The sequence below is a fragment of the Dryas octopetala genome, chromosome 7 (assembly GCF_963921425.1).
Source record: "Dryas octopetala chromosome 7, drDryOcto1.1, whole genome shotgun sequence".
Classification (NCBI taxonomy): Eukaryota; Viridiplantae; Streptophyta; class Magnoliopsida; order Rosales; family Rosaceae; genus Dryas; species Dryas octopetala.
In genome coordinates this window covers 8,042,106-8,064,792 of record NC_141372.1, presented here as the reverse complement: position 1 = coordinate 8,064,792, position 22,687 = coordinate 8,042,106, and the positions used below count along the sequence as shown (strand labels likewise).

At 35.5% G+C, this 22,687-nt stretch overlaps 4 protein-coding genes across 4 annotated transcripts; 1 reads left to right on the top strand and 3 right to left on the bottom strand.

The window, feature by feature from the left end:
• Positions 1–3,904: 3,904 nt before the first annotated feature.
• Positions 3,905–5,021, bottom strand: LOC147279274 (RING/U-box superfamily protein). The gene has a single exon (XM_086252308.1). It carries the CDS (start codon positions 4,741–4,743, stop codon positions 4,078–4,080), a length of 666 nt encoding a protein of 221 aa, XP_086108434.1. The 5' UTR covers positions 4,744–5,021; the 3' UTR covers positions 3,905–4,077.
• A 918-nt stretch (positions 5,022–5,939) lies between these two features.
• On the bottom strand, positions 5,940–8,631 carry LOC147279273 (proteasome subunit beta type-3-A-like). Its single transcript, XM_086250423.1, has 7 exons — positions 8,489–8,631; positions 8,205–8,386; positions 7,993–8,100; positions 7,748–7,837; positions 7,467–7,551; positions 6,870–6,964; positions 5,940–6,296 (listed from the first exon to the last, which is right to left on the bottom strand). Exons 1-7 carry the CDS (start codon positions 8,492–8,494, stop codon positions 6,248–6,250), a joined length of 615 nt encoding a protein of 204 aa, XP_086106549.1. The 5' UTR covers positions 8,495–8,631; the 3' UTR covers positions 5,940–6,247.
• A 552-nt stretch (positions 8,632–9,183) lies between these two features.
• Positions 9,184–18,947, top strand: BGAL16 (beta-galactosidase 16). Its single transcript, XM_086250902.1, has 20 exons — positions 9,184–9,193; positions 12,041–12,204; positions 14,138–14,233; positions 14,336–14,448; positions 14,665–14,731; positions 14,867–14,959; positions 15,077–15,220; positions 15,364–15,458; positions 15,617–15,725; positions 15,864–15,948; positions 16,044–16,162; positions 16,278–16,439; positions 16,560–16,741; positions 16,831–16,922; positions 17,254–17,363; positions 17,523–17,615; positions 17,715–17,822; positions 18,036–18,181; positions 18,348–18,687; positions 18,811–18,947. The coding sequence occupies exons 1-20, from the start codon at positions 9,184–9,186 to the stop codon at positions 18,916–18,918; spliced, it is 2,436 nt and encodes an 811-aa protein (XP_086107028.1). The 3' UTR covers positions 18,919–18,947.
• A 1,031-nt stretch (positions 18,948–19,978) lies between these two features.
• On the bottom strand, positions 19,979–21,897 carry OGG1 (8-oxoguanine-DNA glycosylase 1). The gene is made up of 3 exons (XM_086249437.1): positions 21,153–21,897; positions 20,788–20,998; positions 19,979–20,568 (listed from the first exon to the last, which is right to left on the bottom strand). Exons 1-3 carry the CDS (start codon positions 21,809–21,811, stop codon positions 20,311–20,313), a joined length of 1,128 nt encoding a protein of 375 aa, XP_086105563.1. The 5' UTR covers positions 21,812–21,897; the 3' UTR covers positions 19,979–20,310.
• Between the last annotated feature and the right edge of the window lie 790 nt (positions 21,898–22,687).

Here is a 22,687-nt window from a genome sequence, read left to right as displayed (position 1 = left end):
TAAATTATAATTTGAGGCGCAGTATAAATTATTATTTATTTACTTGATCCGGCCCATCGCCGACCTTATATCAGTATAAATTATTATTTATTTACTTGGTGTGACCAGGAGGCTATGACCCCATGACCCTATATGGGTCTATTTGAGTCTATGATGGTGTTACGGTCAATTCAATAAAAAAAAGGGATGTCTCTAATTTGGATTTGGACCCATCTTATGTCAAAATTAACTCCGATGATTTCTTGCGGTGGGAACAAAACAAATTGTAGGACTAGGTGGTCAAAACATGATGGGTTAAGGAGTGGTTGGCCAATTATTAAATATTTTTTTGTGGAATTCTTTGTTTTTCCTTTGGTTTGAAAATAGATGATTTTATTAAAATTCAAGCTAAATAATGAGAGCAATAGGAGGGTGTGTGGGATTCAAATATAGGATGTAAGACGGTAAGAGCGCTCTAATGTATTAATTTTGTATCGAAGAAAAAATTAGAAAAATATAGTTATTTTCTTCATATTTAAAGAAAAATGAAAATTAACTTAAAACAGATCCCTTTTTCAACTCTAGAGTTAGTGGGGTATCTTTACTTAAATTTTTAAATCGATACTTGGTAATATTATCAACAATATAAGAAAAACAGAGGAAACTTTGTCTGGGGTGTGAACCCAGAAGATCAATGTGGCCTAGAAACATCGAATCATGTCCTGAAAGCACTATAATCTAATATTACTTTAAAGGCAAGTTAGTGATAATTAAACTTTGTCATACACGTGTGGATAAATTGGTTAAGTGACCAAGTGAATTGAACACATTTTTTTTTTTGTTAAAATATCTGACTCTAGCAACCCTATTGAAAAAGGGTCATGGATCCACTAAAGTCAGCCGCCAATTTGTCCCATACTTCATTTTCTTCCACAACTCCAAAATGGTCATAAATCACAAAACTTAGCCCATGGCTAATCGTACAATATTGAACTTGATAATGGAGAGTTGGAGACAGCAGAAATTTTAACTTTGTTAGTTGTGTTATTTTTACATTTCTTTCCTTCTCATTAGGCTTATTTATCTATTTATCATCTAAAACTGTAACTCATTTCTATATTGCCACCTGCAAGTTTGGTTGTTCTAAATTACCACCTATAACTTACATCTATATCACATTTTATCTTGTTTCGTCAACAATTACTTTAAAAATGCTGACTTGGCCGTTATTGCTGATGTGGCGTGCTGGATGTGCGCCACGTGTCACATTTTTTCTTGTATTTTCTTATTTTTATATTTTTATATTTTTATAAACTTTAAAAATAGATCCGAATTCAAAAAAATACACAGAAAATTCTTACGAACTCGTTTTGACTAATACTAATTTACTATGGGTCAAAATACCAATTTTTCCTCTAAAAATTTTCAGAAAATTTGGGAAGTCCAAATTTATTTCTAGAAAATTAAAATATTCTAGATTCTTTGGAAATTCATAGAATAATCTCCCGAACTCCAAAAAATATGAGGTCTGCACCGTTAGTCTTCTAAAAACTAACAATACATTTCTTGTGAACACTTGCTACCCAAAATATCTCTCGGTCTTAGAGGAAAACAAATTTCCCTCTATAAAATAAATTCTAGAAAAATTCTAAAATTTCTGTAAAGTTTCGAAATAATTCTCTAAAATAGACTTTTATTAATTTCCAAAATATTTTTGAAAATTCGTTCAAGAGTTTATGAAAATTCTAAAATTTCTTTAATAGAGGGAGATTTATTTTAATTTTCTAGAAATAAATTTGGACTTCCCAAATTTTATGAAACTTTTTAGAGGAAAAATTGGTATTTTGATTCCATAGTAAATTTGTACTAGTTAAGACAAATCCGTAGGAATTTTTTGTGTATTTTCTAAGTTTGGAGCTACTTTTAATTAATTTCTAAAGTTTATAAAAGTAGGAAAATAAAAAAATCTGAAAACAAAAGCAAAGATGTGACACGTTGCGCACATCCAGCGTGCCACAGCATTAATGGCCAAGTCAATATTTTTAACAAAATTTTTGACGGAATAAGGTAAAATGGGATACAGATGTAAGTTACAGGTGGTAAACTGAGACAAAAAATCTTTCAGGTGGTAATAGGAGAATAAGTTACAATTTTAGGTGGTAAATCGATAATTAAACCTTATCATTATTCAGCTATATTTTCTGGGTAGGCATTATATAGCCATTTGAACCTTGTTGTTTCTTTGAGTCATTCTTATCCAAGAGCACGTGGAGGGTTGTTAGTTGGTTAGATAGCCGTTGAATTTCAAAATCAAGTTAATTAAGAAATCAACCCAACTCTTGAGAATATATATTAAGCTAACTCTTTCTCAACCGCTCACGTGCAATCTACTCACTTTACACAAGGAGAGGCTGACAGATGGAAGGAGAGAGACAAATGTATAAATAGACAAATAGTTAAATACAATTCCACCATACATGATACACCTTAGAATTTGTAAATGAACCAAAAAAAAAAAAAATTGGGAAATGAAGATCAGAGGTTTCGAGTCAGAAAACTTATCCATATTATATAAGACAAATACTGGATCCCAAAACATAAATTATTAAACAATGAGCCAATAGTGATATCAAATTCTTAGTTAATATATATAGGCCTTTTCTAGTGAGGAATTTTTTAAATAAGTTTATTTAAGGAGTCTTTTGTAGAATTCAATTCATATAAAATTTTAATGATCATAATTGTTTTTTTTTAATTTATTAAAAGATCGTCTTTGTAAAAAATTAAGTTCATCGAAAACTATTTGACCGTTGATTAAACGATTACCATTTCAAATGTTTATTGAAAATATTACATTTGTTTATTTATTTGATTAAAATTTAATAGCTTAATGATTTTCGATTTGTCTAATTTTTTACAAAAATAATTTTTTAATATAAATCTAAAAAATAGATGATTTAAATTGTTAAAATATTATATAAAGTGAACCTTATAAGACATCTCTTAAATAATATTATTTAAAAATTCCCTTAATACAAGAAATCTATATATATATATATATATAAACTTCACTCACACAATAACCGTTTGTCAATATAAATAAATTTTTTTATAATATAGACTGTTAACAATCATTCATTCGTATTATTAACTCCTTTTCTTATCATGCGAAAGGGTAATTGTCCAACCAATCAATCAATCAATCATCAGCGTGCAGCAAGAAAAGGACAAGACTTTTTACACTTCCATGCTTCATGCTTTTGTTTTACTTTATATATTAATTGTATATAGCTGCGTCAAATTAATTTATTGCATATTGGGGTCTGCCAAATTATCAAATTAGCCAATGTTGACCAATTAAAGTTTACATTTATTTTTGACAATGGCGCAAGAGGACAAAATAAGACCTGCTCGGAGACCAATCCAACCAAAGACGGCGCCATATGTGGAATTTTGAAGCTTTTTAACTTGTAATTTTTCTCAAGAGTCTTCTGTTCTTGCTTGTGTTGTGTGGTTTATACACTTTTATATGGCAATTTATTGGTATATTAATTGTTTAATGTTTAGGTTCTTCTGTACAAGATAAGAAAGGCACCTTGACAATTGACATTGTGCTGCTTTTCTTGCTCATCAAGTTTTTGATTTTTTAATTGTTCAATGTTTTCTTATTCTAATGCAACTCATCTGGCATGCACTATAAGGTGCGTGCTAATTAAATTTGTCATGCAGTAGCAGCTAGAAGTAGACCAGAGCCTTCCCATACAATCTGCAAAGTCAAAAATTAATTTGTGTGTGGAATAAGATTGGAAGGGACCACCTTTTGGAATCATCAAAATATGAAAACAATATGTGACTATAGGCCTAATTCTTACCAGTTATTGTGAAAGAAATTTGTGTATGCACTCGTCGTTATATGTAAATTTTTTTCAAATTACAGATAAAGTATGCTAGCTATATATGATGTTTTATTAATTCCTTCCATCTTCATTTCTAATTAGTTACATAGAATCAAGAACAGACACCTTGTACAATCGCAAACTTTACAAGCAGACCCAGTAAATAAAATAAAATTAATGCATATTCCTAATTAAAAAACAGTTATACATTCTTGGTCTTGGGTGATGAAACTTCTGTGCTGCAAATTGGGCAACTGTTTTTAATCTGAAGCCACCTGCTTATACACTCCCAATGATAAGGGTGTTCACAAGGCAATGCAACCAGCTGAGCTTGATCACCGCCATCTTCATCATCATACTCAAGCTGACATATTACACACCTATCAATGGTGGTCTTGCTATCAACTGCTGATGATGATGATGATTTGCATGTGTAGGGGTGCAAACATGTAGAAATTTCATTGCTGGGCAGCCCTCTTTTCTCTTCCCCTATGAACTCTCCCAATGCAATCAATTCCTCATAAGTCAGTTCATCCACATCCAAATCAAAATCATCAAAACCATCATCATCTTCCTCCATTTCTTGGTCACTGCTGCTGCTGCCACTGTTTTCTTCCTCAAGAAAATCAAAGAAAGCAGCATCATCTTGATGATGATCAATTTCATTAAGGGAAGCATCATCATCATCATCATCATCACTTTGATCATCTTCTTCTTCTTCTTCAGTATCACTTTCAATGGTTTCTAGCATTGTATATGCATGCTCTTGTTCTTGCATAGCAATTGCTAGAATGAAATCTGAGCTGACTTGGTTGAGTTCTGTGAATGGGACTCTCCGGGAAGGCGGTTTGGCCTCTTCTCCTTCCATTGGAGCCTATCAATTTGGTCTTCAAGCACAGTGCCAAAAACCCAATTCATTTGAGGTATATGAGGGGAATTGTGGAGGTGTTATTTTATGAGGTTTCTTTGGAGAAGAAGCAACTTCCATGGAAAGCAATGGGAAATCAATTCTCTTGGATTTCTGTATTCCAGATTCCTAGTTCAAAGTCTTGTGCCACAGAAAATAATGACCCAAAAGTTACAACCTCTTATTCCAAAACGTAAACTCCTAGATTAAGACTTGTACGTACCCTCCACAATTGCCTCACCTCTAGGCAATCCCTGTCAACTTCCACATAGAACACATTCATGGTTTAATTATGGGCTTACCACATAAAGCATGATAAAAGTATTTAATCACATAAAGCATGCTAAAAGTATTTAATCACATAAAGAGGTAATTTCATGTTTTCTTTTTCTCCTGCTATATGATCATATTAGAATCTTTTTTTTACTTTTCAAATAGTTCGACATGTGATGTTGTCCAATTGTGAATCACAATTGTTGATGAGGTGGAATCAAGATATGATTACTCATAATAACTTTCTTATATCTAGCTTGACTTCCTTAAATGAGCATTTCTATAATCCATCGGTGAGATGGTGACCTCCTCATTCCTTGGCCCTTCATCATAATATATTAATATTTTTCTTCACTTGTTTGAAACTCTTTGATATCACTCGTGTGTTCTTGGTTCATATTTTAAGCAAATGAATTGCCTGATCCAAAAGGAAGTGCAGCAGAACTCCCATGTACAAGTGGGTTGCCACTTGCTATTTTGATAACCGGCCGACACTTAGTATTGTTGGGCCTGAGCTCACGAATCCAAGCCCAATCCCAAGCCCAAGTGGGTATGGATGGCAGGAAGCAATGCTTCACATGATGATGGGAAATTGAGCACCACGGCACTAACCATGTTTGTGTTAGTTGCAGCTGGAAATTAAGTTCAAGTCATATGCTAGCAACCTTCTGACTTGCATTCCAAACCAGTTCTTCATCATTAAATAGAAGGAACTGGTTAGCCATTTGGAAGAGTTATTGAGAAGACATATCCATTCACCCATATCCTACCTCTTGGGTTAAATGGTCATTAGAAATCTGGTTATAATTTCAATTAATTCATCTTTGCTACTGGACAACAAAACTGTGGAAGCTGTCAAAAAGAAGGACCAGATGAAACAAAACTTTAAACAGAAACAAATACATTTGGATAAAGGTGTACTTTCATTTGGAAACATTCACGATCATACTAATTGATTAACTTAAAGCACATCTGAATTCCCAATATTTCCTCAATCTGGCCTAATATAAATCAAATGATCCAACTTAATATATTCATCAAAGAACATCAACTTTAGTCGAGACATAACTAGGGGCCTTCAATCGTCAAGAAAGCTTATGGTTGCCCATTCAAGTCAAGCACACATAGAGATAAGAGGGAACACTACAGCTGAAAGAAATTTAGAAGGATTCGCTAAGGGCATGCAGCAAGGTCAATCCATTCTTCCCTTCAAGATCCTCTCCGTCACTTCAGTTGGTGTTCTGCAGCAAAGTGAAAACACATTTTAAACGGTAGAAATTACCTCACACATAAAAGGAGGGAAACAAAAGACCCTAATAAAAATTACTAACAACCCTATTTCATCACCGACAGAAAGATAACTTAATGCATGGATGGTAAAAGTATCCATTGTTAAATTTTTGTCTCTTCTCCTTTCTAGGCAGCTCCACAGCAGTCACAAGAAGCATTACAACAATGTGGCTTCAGGAGAAACGACATTCTCAGCTTCTTACAAAAATATTAAACATATCATGGTATCACAGAATTATACTGTCAGAGTTATTGCATTGACATTGTTTTCCTTATATTCTATCTAGCAGAAACAGACATAGCCTACTTGCTCCTTGGAAGCTAAGAAGATGGAAGAAAAGAATTCAGAATCTAACACCTGCTTAATTCTAAGTATGAATGACAACAGTAAAACTTAAATCTTAAAATGCCTCCAGAAACTATCTCTCCCCTTCCCTCCTTCCTTTGTACATACCTATTTTGATAAATAACACAGTTCGTATAGATATTGCTTAGTAAGAATAAAGGAGTATCAAAAGGCTTACACAACGTAGATATGGCCTCCCCATCCGCTCAGACAGTCGCGATCTACTGATGATAACAATGCTTGAGAGACGGTCTCAAACAATTCCTCTGGTCCCTGAGTGACAATTAGTAAATATACTTTGGTCAGAGTTGCTTCCATTGGTAAGAAAATAAACGAGGCGATGGCCAATTTAGCAGCAATCACCAACACCATAAATTCTAACATGAGTTAAGCCCCCCAATCCTGTGAACCATTATTGAAGCTCAAATGGTGATGGGGCCAACTGTTTATCTCCACATATGTTTTTGTTTATGTAGCACTTGGCTTCTTACAAGATCGAAAAAAGAGGAGTATAACTATTAATAGGTGATTACTTAGCTTGTTTTTTCTTGACGTTTATAGTCCCTTTATCTACTACTTTCAGTGGAAATGGACACATATTTATATAATTAAAATATGAATCAAAATGGCCTGTGACTGCGTGGAGTAGTCAAGTGCCTTGACTCTTAATTATATTGAGCATATACGATTTTCCAGAATATCTAAAGCATCTAAGACTGAAAATCCCATGAAAAAACCATGGAAAAGGTAGTGCAAGTTGAATATAGAAACAAACCATATCAGGCTTGAACATTGCCTCACAAGCACCATAAAGGGACTCAGATGCAGTACCAGCAACAACAAAATCTTTTGCTAGTTCCCTGAATATACATAACACAAAATAACATCACTATAAGATGCAATACGCATATGTTTATATATAACCAAAAAAGTAGTAAGCAAGCAGGCATATTTATTCTATTTAGGAAGGTTGAAGAATAAATTTTGAAGTCCTGAGCATCTGGGCATCTCTAAAATTGTGAGAAATTTAGGAAAGGAAAAAAGAGAAAAACTTACTTGGCTCCAATTGAATCCATAGTGCAGATGAATGGCTTGTCTTCATCTCCCAATCCAGCAATTACAGGCTGACAGAAGTATGGACCAAACCTATATCACAAAAACGAAGAAAACAATTGTAATTACTCATATGTTATTAACATGATTGTACAGACCTTACCATTCATATTAAACTGCCATATCTATTACCCATCAAATTGCTTGAGAATATACAAAAAGAGGTTCAAATTGGAGCAAAGTTCAACCTTTTCTCGTAAAGAACAGCCGAGACGAGGCTGGCAAAAGTCTCAGGCTTCATATCCCTCTCTTCGCGAAGCTGGTAGAGCTTGTGCCGGAACATAAGCCTCTGATACCTTCACACCATAAAACCCAAAACCCAGAATAAAAAACAATCACACACAGAAGAAAGTAATAGCAATAAAGCGAGAAAGGGTGAGCAATCAAAGGAGGAACATACAGAGTCTGAGCATCGGTGGCGAGGCCGGCGAGGCCGAGGAAGAGCCTGTCGTGGACTTTGCTGATTTTCTGGAAGTCAGTGGCGATTGTCTGGAGCTGAACGCCGAGGCGGCGATCGCTGGCGATGGCGAAGCAGTTCTTCCCCACCATTGCGACCAGTGCACTTCCATTGTACTCGAAGATCTGCACACCCATTTTGAACAAAAAAAGAAAATTAAATCCCCATTTGGGTATGTAACCCTAGAAATCTGTGTGTGTGTGTGTGTAATGCAAGGTTCGACTTACCGACATCGGAGTTTAGTCTCTGCTCGAATTGCTTTGACTGAACAGAACAGAGAGAGCGTTTTGTGCGAATGGCTTTGAGTTTTGAACAACAGCACAAGAAAGAAAGAAACTAATAATACGTTGCCTGATTTCTTCGGCGTCACTCCAGCTCTTCCGGTCTTCTAATTTTTTCTATTTTTTCGTTTTTTCTCCAGTTTGTATTGGGCCAAAACTCTAAATATGGGCTGGGCCAATTTCTTAGATCCAAATTTAAAATTGGGCTACTCAAGGACCAGGTCCATCAAATTGTTTGTGTTTTGGGCCTTTGGCTAGTTCCCTTAAAAAATTTATTTTTTTATAAATAGAAAATGTGAGTTATTAAATTGCAAGAGTATAATAGGTACTTTGTAATTCAATGGTTCACATTTTTTTTTGTTACTAACTTACTACATAACTATCGTCCATAAAATTTGAACTTAATACCTTCTCCCATGAAAGAGAGACAGTGACACTCGACCAAATGCCAATAATGTTTATATATGTTTATTTTTTGATATGACTCTCTTCATGTTTATTTATGTTCATTTTTTTTCAGGAGAAATTGTCGTTCGTCCTTTATTTGTTAGATTCTAGAAAAAAAGAATACCCTGATTTTTCCCTATATACACTCCCATAATGTGTATGCATGGTGGTGGGTGGGCATCACATTAAGAACAATGGGCCTGAGTAACTTTTTCTTGGACCCAGTCCTTCAAGACTCTGGGCCTTTGGTCTCTCTCTTGCTCGCTGGAAGTTTGTCTAACTTGTTGAGGCCCATGATAAAGTCCAAAGTTCAAGCACACCTCAATACCTCATATGTTTCTAAGCAGAAATGGACCAAATGGTCTTTGCAAACATAGTTTATCACAATTTTAAATGCATATATTAAAAAATAATCCGTCATTATTTTTTTGGTCAGGGAAAAAAATTAATAATAATCCATCATATATATAGAGAGAGTCAGAGACTCAAGTTTCTTTCATTGCATGTCCATATATGGATGGCTGACTCCTGCAATTGTTATGGGACTGATTTACATTTACTCAGGGTTTTATGTAAGGGAATCTCTAGTGGATATCCTATATCTAAACATGAGTTTACTCTTTTTGACTTATTTTTATAAAAATTTATAAACAATAATGCTGAGAGTCCAAACTTTTTTTTCCAACCTTATGTGTTATTACTTTATTGAACATGATATTTCATTTTCTTTTTAAGTTTTATTTTTTAGTGAGTATGAATGTTATAAGTTGGAAAATAAAAGTTAAAATTTCTAGTACTACTGATTTATAAAACATATCCTTTTGGCTGGTGAAAAAACTTGAATAGCCTCGTGATCGATAGGAAAATAAAAACCAAACACAGACAATATATTTTTCGAGCATAAGTGAGTAATTTATTATCTATTGGGATTGTCGCATGCATATTCAAGTCAAGCCATAAACACACATAATATCTTTTGAGTATAAGATCGATAACTCGATCAAATATCGACCTTATGCTTGACCACAATGATATTTGGCCCTTTCACATATAAAAAGAGTCAATATTGTAATTAAAAAAAACGAATAAAAAGAATAAATTGATGAAAATTCAGTTGAATATATATATATCTACTCTTTGTGAGTTGAAAGTTGAAACAAGCAGATCTAGAAGATAGCCGTGCCTTAAAACTGAGGGCTGGGGATGTTTCACGTTTTTGTGCCTCAAAACAAGCGGAAGGTACCCCTGCCGTGTTACAACGTAGCACTACTTCATACTTCATGTACAATCCAAGTGACAGTTAATTTGCAAAAATTCATAAAAAACCTTTATCTTAATCAAAATGTGTTATTTAATTTCTTTGGTTAATTAGCCCAATTTTCCAGGGCAATAAACGTTTTAATTAATTAGAGGCAATCCAACTCTGTGCTTCAGTCAATCACCTACAAGATTTTTATTTTGACTTTAGATTTTAGGAGTTTAATTATTATAAGAAAAGTGTTTCAAGCATCTTAATTTGTGTCTTGGATGTTCTGTATAGGTTTGTTTGATTCCCTTTATTCAGGAACAATTTCATATATATGTCTTCATGTTCATTAATTTATATAGGCATGTCATTATCTCCAAAGAACGTAGTTAATGTCTTGAAAATATTTATGTAATAGGTGCTTATTATTAGCTTAGAAAGTTTCGGTGAGCCCTCACAAACCAAAGTCAGTTAAACTGTTTAACAGAAAATTAAATTAAATTAATCTTAACAATAAATTTGAAGATTGTTAAGATATCGACCATTCTTGCCTTTATCAATTAATATTGTTTCAGTTATATTTATAATCTATTTTTTTGAATTAAATTAACAAAGCTAGCTAGATAGTAATTAGTTAGTTTCAGAAAATGATAAAGGTTAAGTTAAAGAGTAGTTTTTTGTTCAAAGAAAGGACAGAGAGTTTAAGTTTTGACACAAGATGTCGAGATAAATAATCTTTACCACTAGAGTTATAAGTCAATGATCACCCTAAATAATTGAGTAATTAGTTACATGCCGGTGGTGCAATGATGCAAATAGAAAACTTAAATAGTGCATGGAGTATATGTAAATTAAGACATAATTTTAGGCAATTAAGGGTAACCATGAATTCATGTAATTATTGTAGTGATAGAGTCAGTTAACAACTACAGCTCATCAGTTTTGTTTCCTTGTTTGGACTCACACTTATAGAACCGCCAAACCCACACAATGCAAAACCAAGTTAGCGTGCAACACACCATGTATATGCCTTTATCTCTAACGACTTTTTACACTCGTCTAAGAAAACTTCTTCAATTGGTATAAGCAAAAAAATTGAAAAAAGAAATCTTCAATAATAATCCTGAGGGACTCACACACACACACACACACACATATATATATATGACATTTGAATTAATATTGTCTAAGTTCATTTTTTATTACTGAATGTGTAGTACTACTGTCTAGTTTGAATTAATTTGAATTAATATTGTCTAGTTTATACTTTATATTCACATATAATCTGATAACCAACTTGTACAATTACTGTACCTTTTTCACTTGTTTATTTTTGAACACTAATTAATTTAGTACCATAAAACTGGTGATTCTTGATTCCATATCAAAGAGAGTCAGAGAGCACCAAATCCAAAAAGATTTGGTAGTTAATGAAATTGAATTAGCTAGAAAAGCAATTTTGGTAACTTAATTTGAGGCCAAAACATTACCATATATACATGATGGAATTAGAACTATTGAAGAGACAAGTAGCAGCTGATAAGTAGGAATAGTGGAGTTGATGAAGGAGAGATCGAGCTCAAAAGGCATGGAGATGGTGAAGGGTCAAAGTAATTAAAGTCCCTAATCGATCTAATCATATATATATATATATATATATATAGGCCAGAGACCCTGATCTACTAAAGCAATTCAGTTTGGTGAGAGAGATCAGAGAGAGAGAGAGACCCAACTTTTTTTTATTCTTCTTGTCATCTTTGCATTGAGAGAGAGAGAGAGAGAGAGAGAGAGAGAGAGAGAGAGAGAGATGGTGTTGTGGTTTGTTGTGTGTAGTTTTGCTTTGTTGCTTACTACCACCTCTCACGCCACCACCGGAAATGTCACGTACGACGGGACATCTTTGATCATCGATGGTCAACACAAAATTCTCTTCTCTGGTTCTATTCATTATCCTCGAAGCACTCCTCAGGTACTTAATTATTAATTATTATTCTATACATAATACATCCTTCTTCTTCTTTTCTTTCTAATTTTATTCTCTTCTTTTTTTCCCTTATTATGACAATTCAAATTCTGGTTTTTTCCGTGGAGGCTTTTAGCTCCAGTGATAGAAGTTTGATTTTTTACCTTCTCCTTCCCGAATAAAAAAAAAATCTGGGGTTTTGCTTAATTTGTGATGAAATGGAGAGGAAGGAGGAGTACTCAATGATCTATATATGCTAATCAACTTTGGTTTTACATTAAAAGTGAGAATAAAATGAGTTTCTTTTTTGTGTGTTGAATAAAAGTCATGCATGCATCTTCAATTTCTGATCGGAAAATTAAAGAAGAGATTTGAAAGGAGTAGAGAAAAAGAAATCTATCATGCTTTCCTCATTGTCTTAGGTAGGTAAGAACAAGATATTCTTTGCGGAGAAAAAATCACAGCAACAGTTAACACTGCATGGTTTGTGGAATTACATGCATAAACGAGAAACCTTCACAAAATAAAATTAATTCCTTCCTATGTTGGTCTACAGATATTAGACTATTAGTCAATTGCGAAATGTGACAAATTACATAATTGTCCTCCACTACAATTATTATGGTAAGCAATAAAAGTTGAATTTATGGGTCCGTCCTTCCATATTAAATTTATTTGAAAAATAGGCCTAATATTATATGCTTCAAGTATTTTTTTTTTAATTTCTTATGCCTTCAAGTCATAATTTTCTTGTAGAGACTATTATTACCGCACATTTATTGTAGACAAACGAGTAATGCTAGAGTGCTTATAATCTATATTAGTCGAAGACATTATTTAATAGTGCAAGTTGTTTTTTAGAGTTATTTATACTTACAATCTCTGAGGTTTATAATCTTTTCACATATACTCTTTGGAGTTTTAAAAATTACACATATATCTTTTAAGGTTTCAAAACTATTATATATAATCTCTACAAGAGAAAACAATAAATAAACAAAAAAAAAATATTTGTATTGAGGTTGGACCTTACCCCTTGAGTAATCATATTAGACCATTCCACTTATATTAGTCTATATTAGTCGAACACATTATTTAACAGTGCAAGTTTTTTCTTTAAGCATATCATCTATCACATAATGTCATATAATGTAATTAAAATATATGGTAAGGGTAGCCTTACTTGTAGATAAGTGAAAAAAAACACATTGTGCTACCAACCATCCAATCCTTCACGAGATCATGCAAGTCGACCATGGTTGTATGCTCTCTTTTGTTCTTTTTGTTTTGTTTGTTTTTGTCAACTAACATTGCGCCATCCTTACTCTAACAGTCTAACTTGTACATGTACAACAAAATCTTCTAACAAACCCAATCCTTGTGTTTTGGCTCCTAGTAATTAAGCAATAAAGAGACAAGACAACACCATCTGGGCCCAAGCAGATGAACTCTTTTTTTTTGGTAAGAAAACGCCTCGCAATCTGCTCATTGGGATCATTGGGCTCATGCTCAAAATTGGGCCTAAATCACGTTTGGAGGAATGAAATTTTAGGATTATGAGATTCTTTAATATACTTATGTGTGTTCTTATTTCAAATAAGATTTACACAAGCAAGATTTACAGTTTACTAGTGGCAGTCGTATCATAAACGTGGTATGACTAACCTTTTTAAAACTTTTTTTCTATGTTTTATATTCAAATAACCTATTGTAAATTTGTAAGACAAAGTTGAAGAAAATCTCTCTTTTTTTTTTTTTTTTGTTCTTTTTATGCCTTCAAACACATACATGTCAATTTTTTATGGTTCTACAATATTTAATTATTTTTTGTTACAAGGGGAATTGAACCTATAATTTACCTTTCGACTCACCCCATTAATGCCACTTGAGTTGGAACCTTTTGTAGCTCATAATTAAATGCATTTTCATGCCATTTCAGATGTGGCCATCTTTGATAGCCAAAGCCAAAGAGGGAGGAATAGATGTGATACAAACATATGTGTTTTGGAACCTTCATGAACCCCAGAAAGGACAAGTGAGAATTTTACTTCCTACCATCTTTCTTATTTTGTTTACTTATAAGCTAATGCTGTAATGCCTATTGGTTCTGGTTTTCTGGGTTATCATTGTTTTGCAGTATGATTTTAGTGGAGGAAATGATATAGTAAGCTTTATCAAGGAAGTCCAAAGACAAGGCCTATATGTGTGCCTTAGGATTGGACCCTTCATTGAGAGTGAATGGTCCTACGGGTAAAACCACTCCTAAACACTAAGTTAAATACATTATTTGTAGGAGTTATAATCTTTTGCCAGCATATTATGTTGTGAGATTGACAATCTAGACTATACATTCAATTAAAAAACTGGTTCAAATTAATAGTTTGACAACATAATATATTAAACTGTTCAACGTAACATAAGAATGTTCCACGGAGTTTCATGTTAATGAATGTTATGATGGTGCAGGGGTCTGCCAATTTGGTTACTGGACATTCCGGGCATTGTCTACCGATCTGATAATGAACCATTCAAGGTATTAACTTCCATTGTCGAAGGGGTTTACCTCTTTGACATTTCTTTAATCATGCAACTCTTTGTAGTTAGATATTGTATGGGATGAAAGTCTGCTATACTAAGCTAAACACTGTTATATTTGTGTAAATGACAGACTGAAATGCAAAGGTTCACAACGAAAATAGTAACCTTGATGAAATCAGAGAGACTCTATGCTTCACAAGGAGGACCGATTATATTGTCGCAGGTTAGTTAATTAATAAGTCCATAACAGAAACCTATATATGCATGTATGTTTGATCATTTGCAATATGATCATTTGTATGTATTAAAAGGAGTACTGTATCTGTATACATATATGTAGATTGAGAACGAGTACAAAATGGTAGAACCAGCTTTTCATGAAAAAGGACCCCCTTATGTTCGTTGGGCCGCATCAATGGCAGTGGGGCTTCAAACTGGTGTGCCCTGGGTTATGTGTAAGCAAGATGATGCTCCTGACCCTGTGGTTAGTCTTAGTTTTCTTTCCTTTTCAAACTTTTGCGGGCACTTGTCAAGTTTGCTAGACAGTTTGACATGTTATATTGTCATACTATTATCGATTTGAGCCATTAGATTTTATACTAATTCTTTGAATCCGGCAATCTGCAGATCAATGCATGTAATGGGATGAAGTGTGGAGAAACTTTTGCTGGTCCTAACTCCCCTAATAAGCCTGCAATTTGGACAGAGAACTGGACAAGCCAGTATGTCTTCAATCTTCATGATATGCATGTTTTATCATACTTTTTCTCATTGACTTCGATATAGTAATCTCAGAAACTTTTTTTTTTTTTTCGGAATGAGGTAGGTAGGCAATATTGTATACCCAACTAATGCGTAGATTTTGTTTTTGATTTTGCAGATACCAAGTATATGGTGAGGAACCATACATAAGATCAGCTCAAGAAATTGCTTTCCAAGTTGCACTGTTTATTGCAAAGAATAAAGGAAGCTATGTAAATTATTATATGGTATGTCCATCTTGTTTCTGACATAACATCTACTAGCATTGACATAGTGTTAAAGTAATCAATGATGAGTCAATTTTCTTACTAAAAATCAAATTAATCCAACATCATATTATCACTCACACTATGGTTCTGATCTAGTATCATGGAGGAACCAATTTTGGAAGATCAGCTTCTGCATTTGTGGTGACTAGTTATTATGATGAAGCTCCTCTTGATGAGTATGGTAGGATTTTGTACACTTTTTTTTTTTTTTTTTCTCAGCACACATTTGCATGATTTGGTATTGAGATTTGACTATTTATCTGATGAGTTCCTAAGGTTTCAAAAAGCAACCAAAATGGGGTCATCTTAAGGAATTGCATGCTGCAGTAAAGTTATCCTCCAATCCTCTACTTTCTGGAGAGCAAACTAATGTCACTTTGGGTGAACTACAAGTTGTAAGTACACTGATGAGAACTTCTGAGCATTTTCTTTCCCAATCATTAATTTCTTTCAAGCAACTTAACCAATTGAGTGAAGTAATATATCCCGGTTTCGATGTTTTTCCACTAGGCCTATGTTTTCAAAGCAAAGTCCGGAGCATGTGCTGCTTTCTTGGTGAACAATGACCCCAAAGATGTCACTGTCCTCTTTCAAAAAGCTTCATACCAGTTGCCTCAAAAGTCGATTAGTATCCTACCAGACTGCAAAACGATAGCCTTCAACACTGCAAAGGTATGCACACTGTCACAAAATCAAACCATGTTATAGATACGCCTTACCTTTCATAGAATTTCACATACAGCAGCAATTATTTCATAAATTTGTTGGTTACTCAAATGGCTCCTTCAACAGGTAAGCACACAACATGATACAAGATCATGGCTCTTAAGTCAAAAATTTGATTCCATTGGGAACTGGGAAGAGTACAGAGAAGCTATTCCTAATGTTGAAAACACCTCAATGCGAGCAAACGCATTATTAGACCAAATGAGCACAGCAAAAGATAAATCTGATTATCTTTGGTACACTTTCAGGTAAACCATCAACTAGACTGAGGAGTTGGCTGGACTTGACTGAACCATGTCATTTACTGATATCCTTTCAATTTACTGTGTAAATGCAGCTTTCAGCATGATTCGCCTAATGCTCAATCCATATTAAACGTGCAATCGTTTGGACATGTCTTGCATACCTTTGTAAATGGAGTGTTTGTAGGTAAATTTTGAATCTCATTATAGATAGTCTTTTATTGATGGTTGAAAGTGGATTATATATCCATTCCTCCTTCCTATCCACACCTATCGCTCAGATTAGGTAGGCATCATCCAAAGGGGGAACTATATATTTGGTCAACTCTTTTGAAGATTTTGGGAAAGAAGTGGAAAATCCCTTCTGTTCAAACTGTATTAGATACAATCTGTAGTGAGAATGCCATATAACAAGTTTTCGAAGTATTCTACCAAAACTTTCTAGGTATTCCATGGTTTCTTTTCTCATTTATCACCAATTCCACATAATTATTTGGAAATGCCTCCCTATTTTTTAGGATCTGCACATGGAAGTCACAGGAATACAAGTTTTTCCTTGGAGAATAAGGTTACTCTGAACAAGGGGAAGAACTACATCTCCTTACTTAGTGTAATGGTTGGATTGCCGGTATTTTTTCAATCTCAATTCTCTGATTATTTTTTTCCCATCACCTTTTTTTCAATTATCATAGCAAAGAAACACACACACAATGTAAGGTCATAATTATATTTGTAACTTGTGATTGTTTTCTGCATGCAAGAACTCAAATTTACTTTTTATGTGAAGGATAATGGAGCTTATCTAGAGCGTAAAGTTGCTGGAGTGCATAGTGTAAGCATTCAAGAGAAAGATTTCAACAAAGACTCATGGGGCTATCAGGTGATTTTATCTTCAGCATCTTATCTTTGTAAGCAAAGGTTCAACTTGCTTATCCTTACAAATGACTCTTTCATAAATTTTAAATTGTATTTTATGAAGGTTGGGTTGTTTGGAGAGAAGTCACAAATCTATACAGATCTTGGATCAAAGAAAGTTCAATGGAGTAAATTGGGAAGCTCTGCTCATCAACCACTCACCTGGTACAAGGTAGGAATACTGGTTTATATTAATGTTGTGTCACTATATGTTCTGCAAAATGTGCTAACAAATACAATGTTAATAAAAATGCAATGTACAAGAACCAATTCCTTCAAATTTTGCACAAATAATTGAAATATATCTTAGACTTGGTTATTATAGATGTTTCTAAGTTATTGTCTCTACTTTGCATAATCTCTTTGATTCATGGCTGATTGGCAGATTCTATTCGATGCACCAGCCGGAGATGACCCTGTTGCATTAAATCTTGCTTCCATGGGAAAGGGTGAAGCTTGGGTCAATGGCCATAGCATTGGTCGATATTGGGTCTCCTTCCACACCCCGAAAGGGAATCCTTCACAGACAATGTATGTAGTTCATCAATTAAATTACATGATCACGTTTGTGAACCACATTGTAGACTGCATCTCTAGTAAAGGTTTAACCCACCTCTATTAATAGTGATATGGTCTATAATATGGTCCATGTTTGGTACTTTGTACACGCAACATAACTGGAACCCTTTAATTCTAGGTACAATGTACCTCGATCCTTCCTCAAGCCAACTGGCAACCTATTAGTCCTCCTGGAAGAAGAAAATGGCGACCCACTAGGGATTTCTCTGAACAAAGTTTCTGTAACACAATTATGTGGGCATGTCTCTGAAACACATCCACCCCCAGTTACCGCATGGGCGGTTCAGAAGACTCAGAACCAAAATAAAAACAGAATGCCAACCGTTCAACTCAGTTGTCCTCCAAACAGGAACATCTCCAAGGTCTTTTTTGCAAGCTTTGGCAACCCTTCTGGTGACTGTAAAAATTATGCCACTGGAAGCTGCCACTCATCTAATTCTAAAGCAATTGTAGAGCAGGTTAGCATCTCTTTTCCTTTTTCTGCTTAGTTTTAGTGCTCATTTGGTTGCCAAAAACACTTAAATTCGTCTTGATCTTTTCCATATTGAATTATATGTTCTGATCATAATTTATATTGTCAGGCTTGTCTAGGGAAGAGGAGATGCTCCATCTCTTTATCAAAGCAAAAGTTTGGTGATCCATGCCCAAGCATCAGTAAAACTTTGTTGGTTCATGCACAATGCACATGATGTGGGTGTAGTTTTGGATCATCCATTGCATAGAGGAGTCAATTGTTGTCTTTATGTCATCATATATTACTTGCAATAAAAGCTTCTCGTTCAAAAATATGTCAAATAATAGTAGCAGTGAACTCCAAAGTCCAACCTCCATTTATTGTCTATACCTGATAGTCTATCACCGTCTTATTAGTTGTTTGACATGTGTCATATACAGTAATCATAATTAACATAGTTAACTATAATTAACTATTAAATAAAATAACATTTTACTCATATTTTATCTTTTAAAAATATTAATGATTGTTAAAATAATATTTTCTCATATTTCCGGCAACCACTGTTGCCTCCTGCTCCACGATAACAACCCAAACAAACCAACCCAAAATCCATCCATTGCTTCTTCTCCACCTTCCTCTCCAAAGAAGACTCCATCGTCCCTCTCTAATCGGACCCACGTCGTCCGTCCCTCTCGTTCTCTTGGCGCCGCCGCAATCCACCCAGAACTCGAACTCGAACTCGAACTCAAACCCAAAACCAACACCTCCCTCCTCCCTCCTCCTTGCTGGTCGCACGACGAGACCGTTGCTCTCATCGACGAGATATGGGTTTGGTTTGGATTTCGGATCTGTTTCATACAAGCCATTGTGTTTGGATTTTGAAAATAAGAGAGTAAATAAAAGTAATTTAAGAATGAAAAAATGAAAAAAGAGAGAAGGGAAGAATGGTAGTCGGAAATGTGAGGAGGGGCCGTCAGAAAGCTTGGAGGGGGAGGGATGGGTCGGTGGTGGTCGCTGCATTAATGTTGGGGAAGTGATGGGTATTTTTTATTTTAATTTTTACCATATGTGACATGTGGAAAACACATAATAAGGTGTTGAGCAAATTTGCTATCGTTAAAAATAATGGAGAACAGGGTTGTCAATACATCTACTCTGCCTTAAAAAACAAATGAATATAATTGAAGATATGTCTAAGAAATCCAAACTTAGAAATGGGGAAAACATAGACACTTGATTCATAAAATAATGCGAGTACAGTATCTGGAAACTCTTGATTGAGATACAAAGAATGTTCCAACAAGCATCAATTGCAATCTACTGATCTAGTGATTCCGAACAGTATGACCCACTTACAAATAAATGTTCACAATGGACAAATCGAAGCAGTGATGATACAAATGAAAGAGCAGGGGAGGACACGAATGAGAAGGGGTACATCCAGCAGTGTATATACTACTATCATTCACCTTTCAGAGTCCTGATCTGTGAAAAGCTCATACAGTTGGTGATTGAGCTTCACAACTGTAGTTTTTAGAATTTAAAGATTTTGCTCCAAAATTAGTGTGATGCTATCACCAAACCAGAAGGTTTTAACTCAAACATCCAGATTCGAAATATCAAGTCAGCAATCATCTGTTGAAGTATCCACTACAGTGTGCGATCCACGACCCTTTCCCTTTGCAGATTTATTCTCTTTGGCATTTGAAAAATGTGATGGTAGAAGGGCTTTTTGTGACGGCAATTCAGCAATAAAAAGCAGAGTTTGAGCCCATCCAGCATATTTCCCATATTTATTCACGAATGCCTCCGACACACGGCTGCAGAGCTTGGGTGTCAAACGGGCACCTGCTAGCTCAGGTATGAGGTATCTTGTAGCAATCTACTCAGCCCCAACAATAAAACATCAGCACTCGATGAATTTTTTACACACAACATTAGCAAAAGAACCCCCAAACTAAAGAGTTGTGTGCTAGATCAACAAGTCACCAAGAAGCTATTATATATCATCAATATCACCATCATGATAACGACATTGTATAGCAGCATATCAAACATTTGTCATTTGCAAAATAGAAACGTTGAGAAGTGAATATCATACCTTCCACACATGTGTATCAACAGGAATGGCATGATGTTGATCAAGCGAAAATAGAGCTATACATGCTGCCACCTTGGGACCAACTCCAGGAAACGTGGAAAGAGCATCAATCACCTCTTCAAGGTCCAGTTTACGCAGAGACAAAAGCCATTCTGCACCTCCACTAGGTTTTGACTGCAAAGCCTTTACAGTTCCAGTGATGTACTTGGCCCTGCCCATCCACACCAACCCAACAAACCAAACCTCAATATTTTGAGCTTTACAGCAACAGTTATGAGTTAAACCCAGTATATGCAGATTATGTATGTATATATATTATGCATACTATACAAACAATATAAATAAATAGAGTGATAGTAACAGACCTGTAGCCAAAACCAGCCTTTCTGAGCTCTTCCTCTGAGACCATTGACAAGCGCTCCAAAGATGGAAATTCATGGAACTCAAAACCTCCAACAGACCCCAAATAGTTCCCCAACGAAGATACAAAATCGACCATTTTGGTAATTCTCTGAATGTTGTTATTAGACGAACAAAGAAACTGAATCAAACACTCAACTGGGTCTTGCCTGAGCACTCGTGCGCCACCCAAATAGCTCGCGAGCTCGGCAAACCTCGAATCGGAAGCCGAAAACACCTCCCAAATGCCGGCCAGAGAAATACCGACGTTGAGAAAATCGAGCAAAGCCAGCTTGGCATTGGATTCGGAGGGTGTGTGGTGAAGGCAATACGAAACGTCGCCGTTCGGGAGGTGCTTGAGGGAAACCAGGTGGGACCCAACAACGCCGGTGTACTGAAGAGGACCAGTCTGTCTCCACCGGAAGGTTTGGCCGGTGGGGAAGGTGAGGGGCAACGAGAGCTCGGACTGGGAGAGGTCGAGAGGGCCCCACTTGGTGGGTTTGAGGAGGGTTTTGGGTCTTTTGGGGTTTAGGGTTTGTGGGGTTGGAGGGGTTAAAGGAGGAGATTGAATGGGTCTTTGCCTCTTCTTCATGATTGAGAGGGTTCTGAGTTGCAGTGAGAGCATGAAATGCTTGGTAGGAAATTGGAATGTCAGGTCTGACTCCCCCCTCCAACACACAGAGAGGGAAAGAGGGGAGGGGTAAGAAGGGAAATTTGACATTGGGGAAATGGGCTTGGGCTTGGGCTTCATCCAGGGTTATTGTTTGTTACATACTTACATGTGTGCTATAATTTAATTTTGATTGATTATTAATGTTGAAAAGTGAGGATTTTCGCATCATTCTGAATTCCTGACTAGTTTTACTTTTATGGCTCGATTTCATTCTTAAGCGAAAGCCAAATTGGTAACTTGGTTTCTAATTTTCTTTCAATTCTTTCAATCTGGTCTACTACAGTGAGTGAGTGAGAAGCCTATGACAGTGTATGTCAGTTTATTACTTTATTCTCAACATGAAAACATGACAGAATGAATGTTGGTGTATGTTGAGCGTTTGCAGCCACCTCCAACCCACTGAGAGGGAAAGCGGGAGGGGTAAGAAGGGAAATTTGACATTTGGGCAATGGGCTTGCCTTCATCAACATGCATTACATGGGCCAAGGCCATGCCTGAATCAGAACATGCTTCGGCCCATTCTGTAACTCAGGCTGTTCTCAAATAATACCCACTTACTGATATGAAAGATTTTGGTCGAACTTATTTTGAGCCTAGAGGTGTACATCGGGCCGGGCCGGCCTGAGTTTGGTACGAACATGGCCCGTTTAAAGTCGGCCCGGTCCATCATTAAGCAACCTGGCCTGTACTTATGGGCCGAGCCGAGCCAAGGTTTTCTATTCCGTTGGGCCGGCTCGACACGAGCTCATTTTGGGTTGGGTCGGCCCATCACGAGCCCGTTTTGGGTTGGGTTGGGTTGGGTTGGTTCGAGCCCGTTACAGGCCGGGC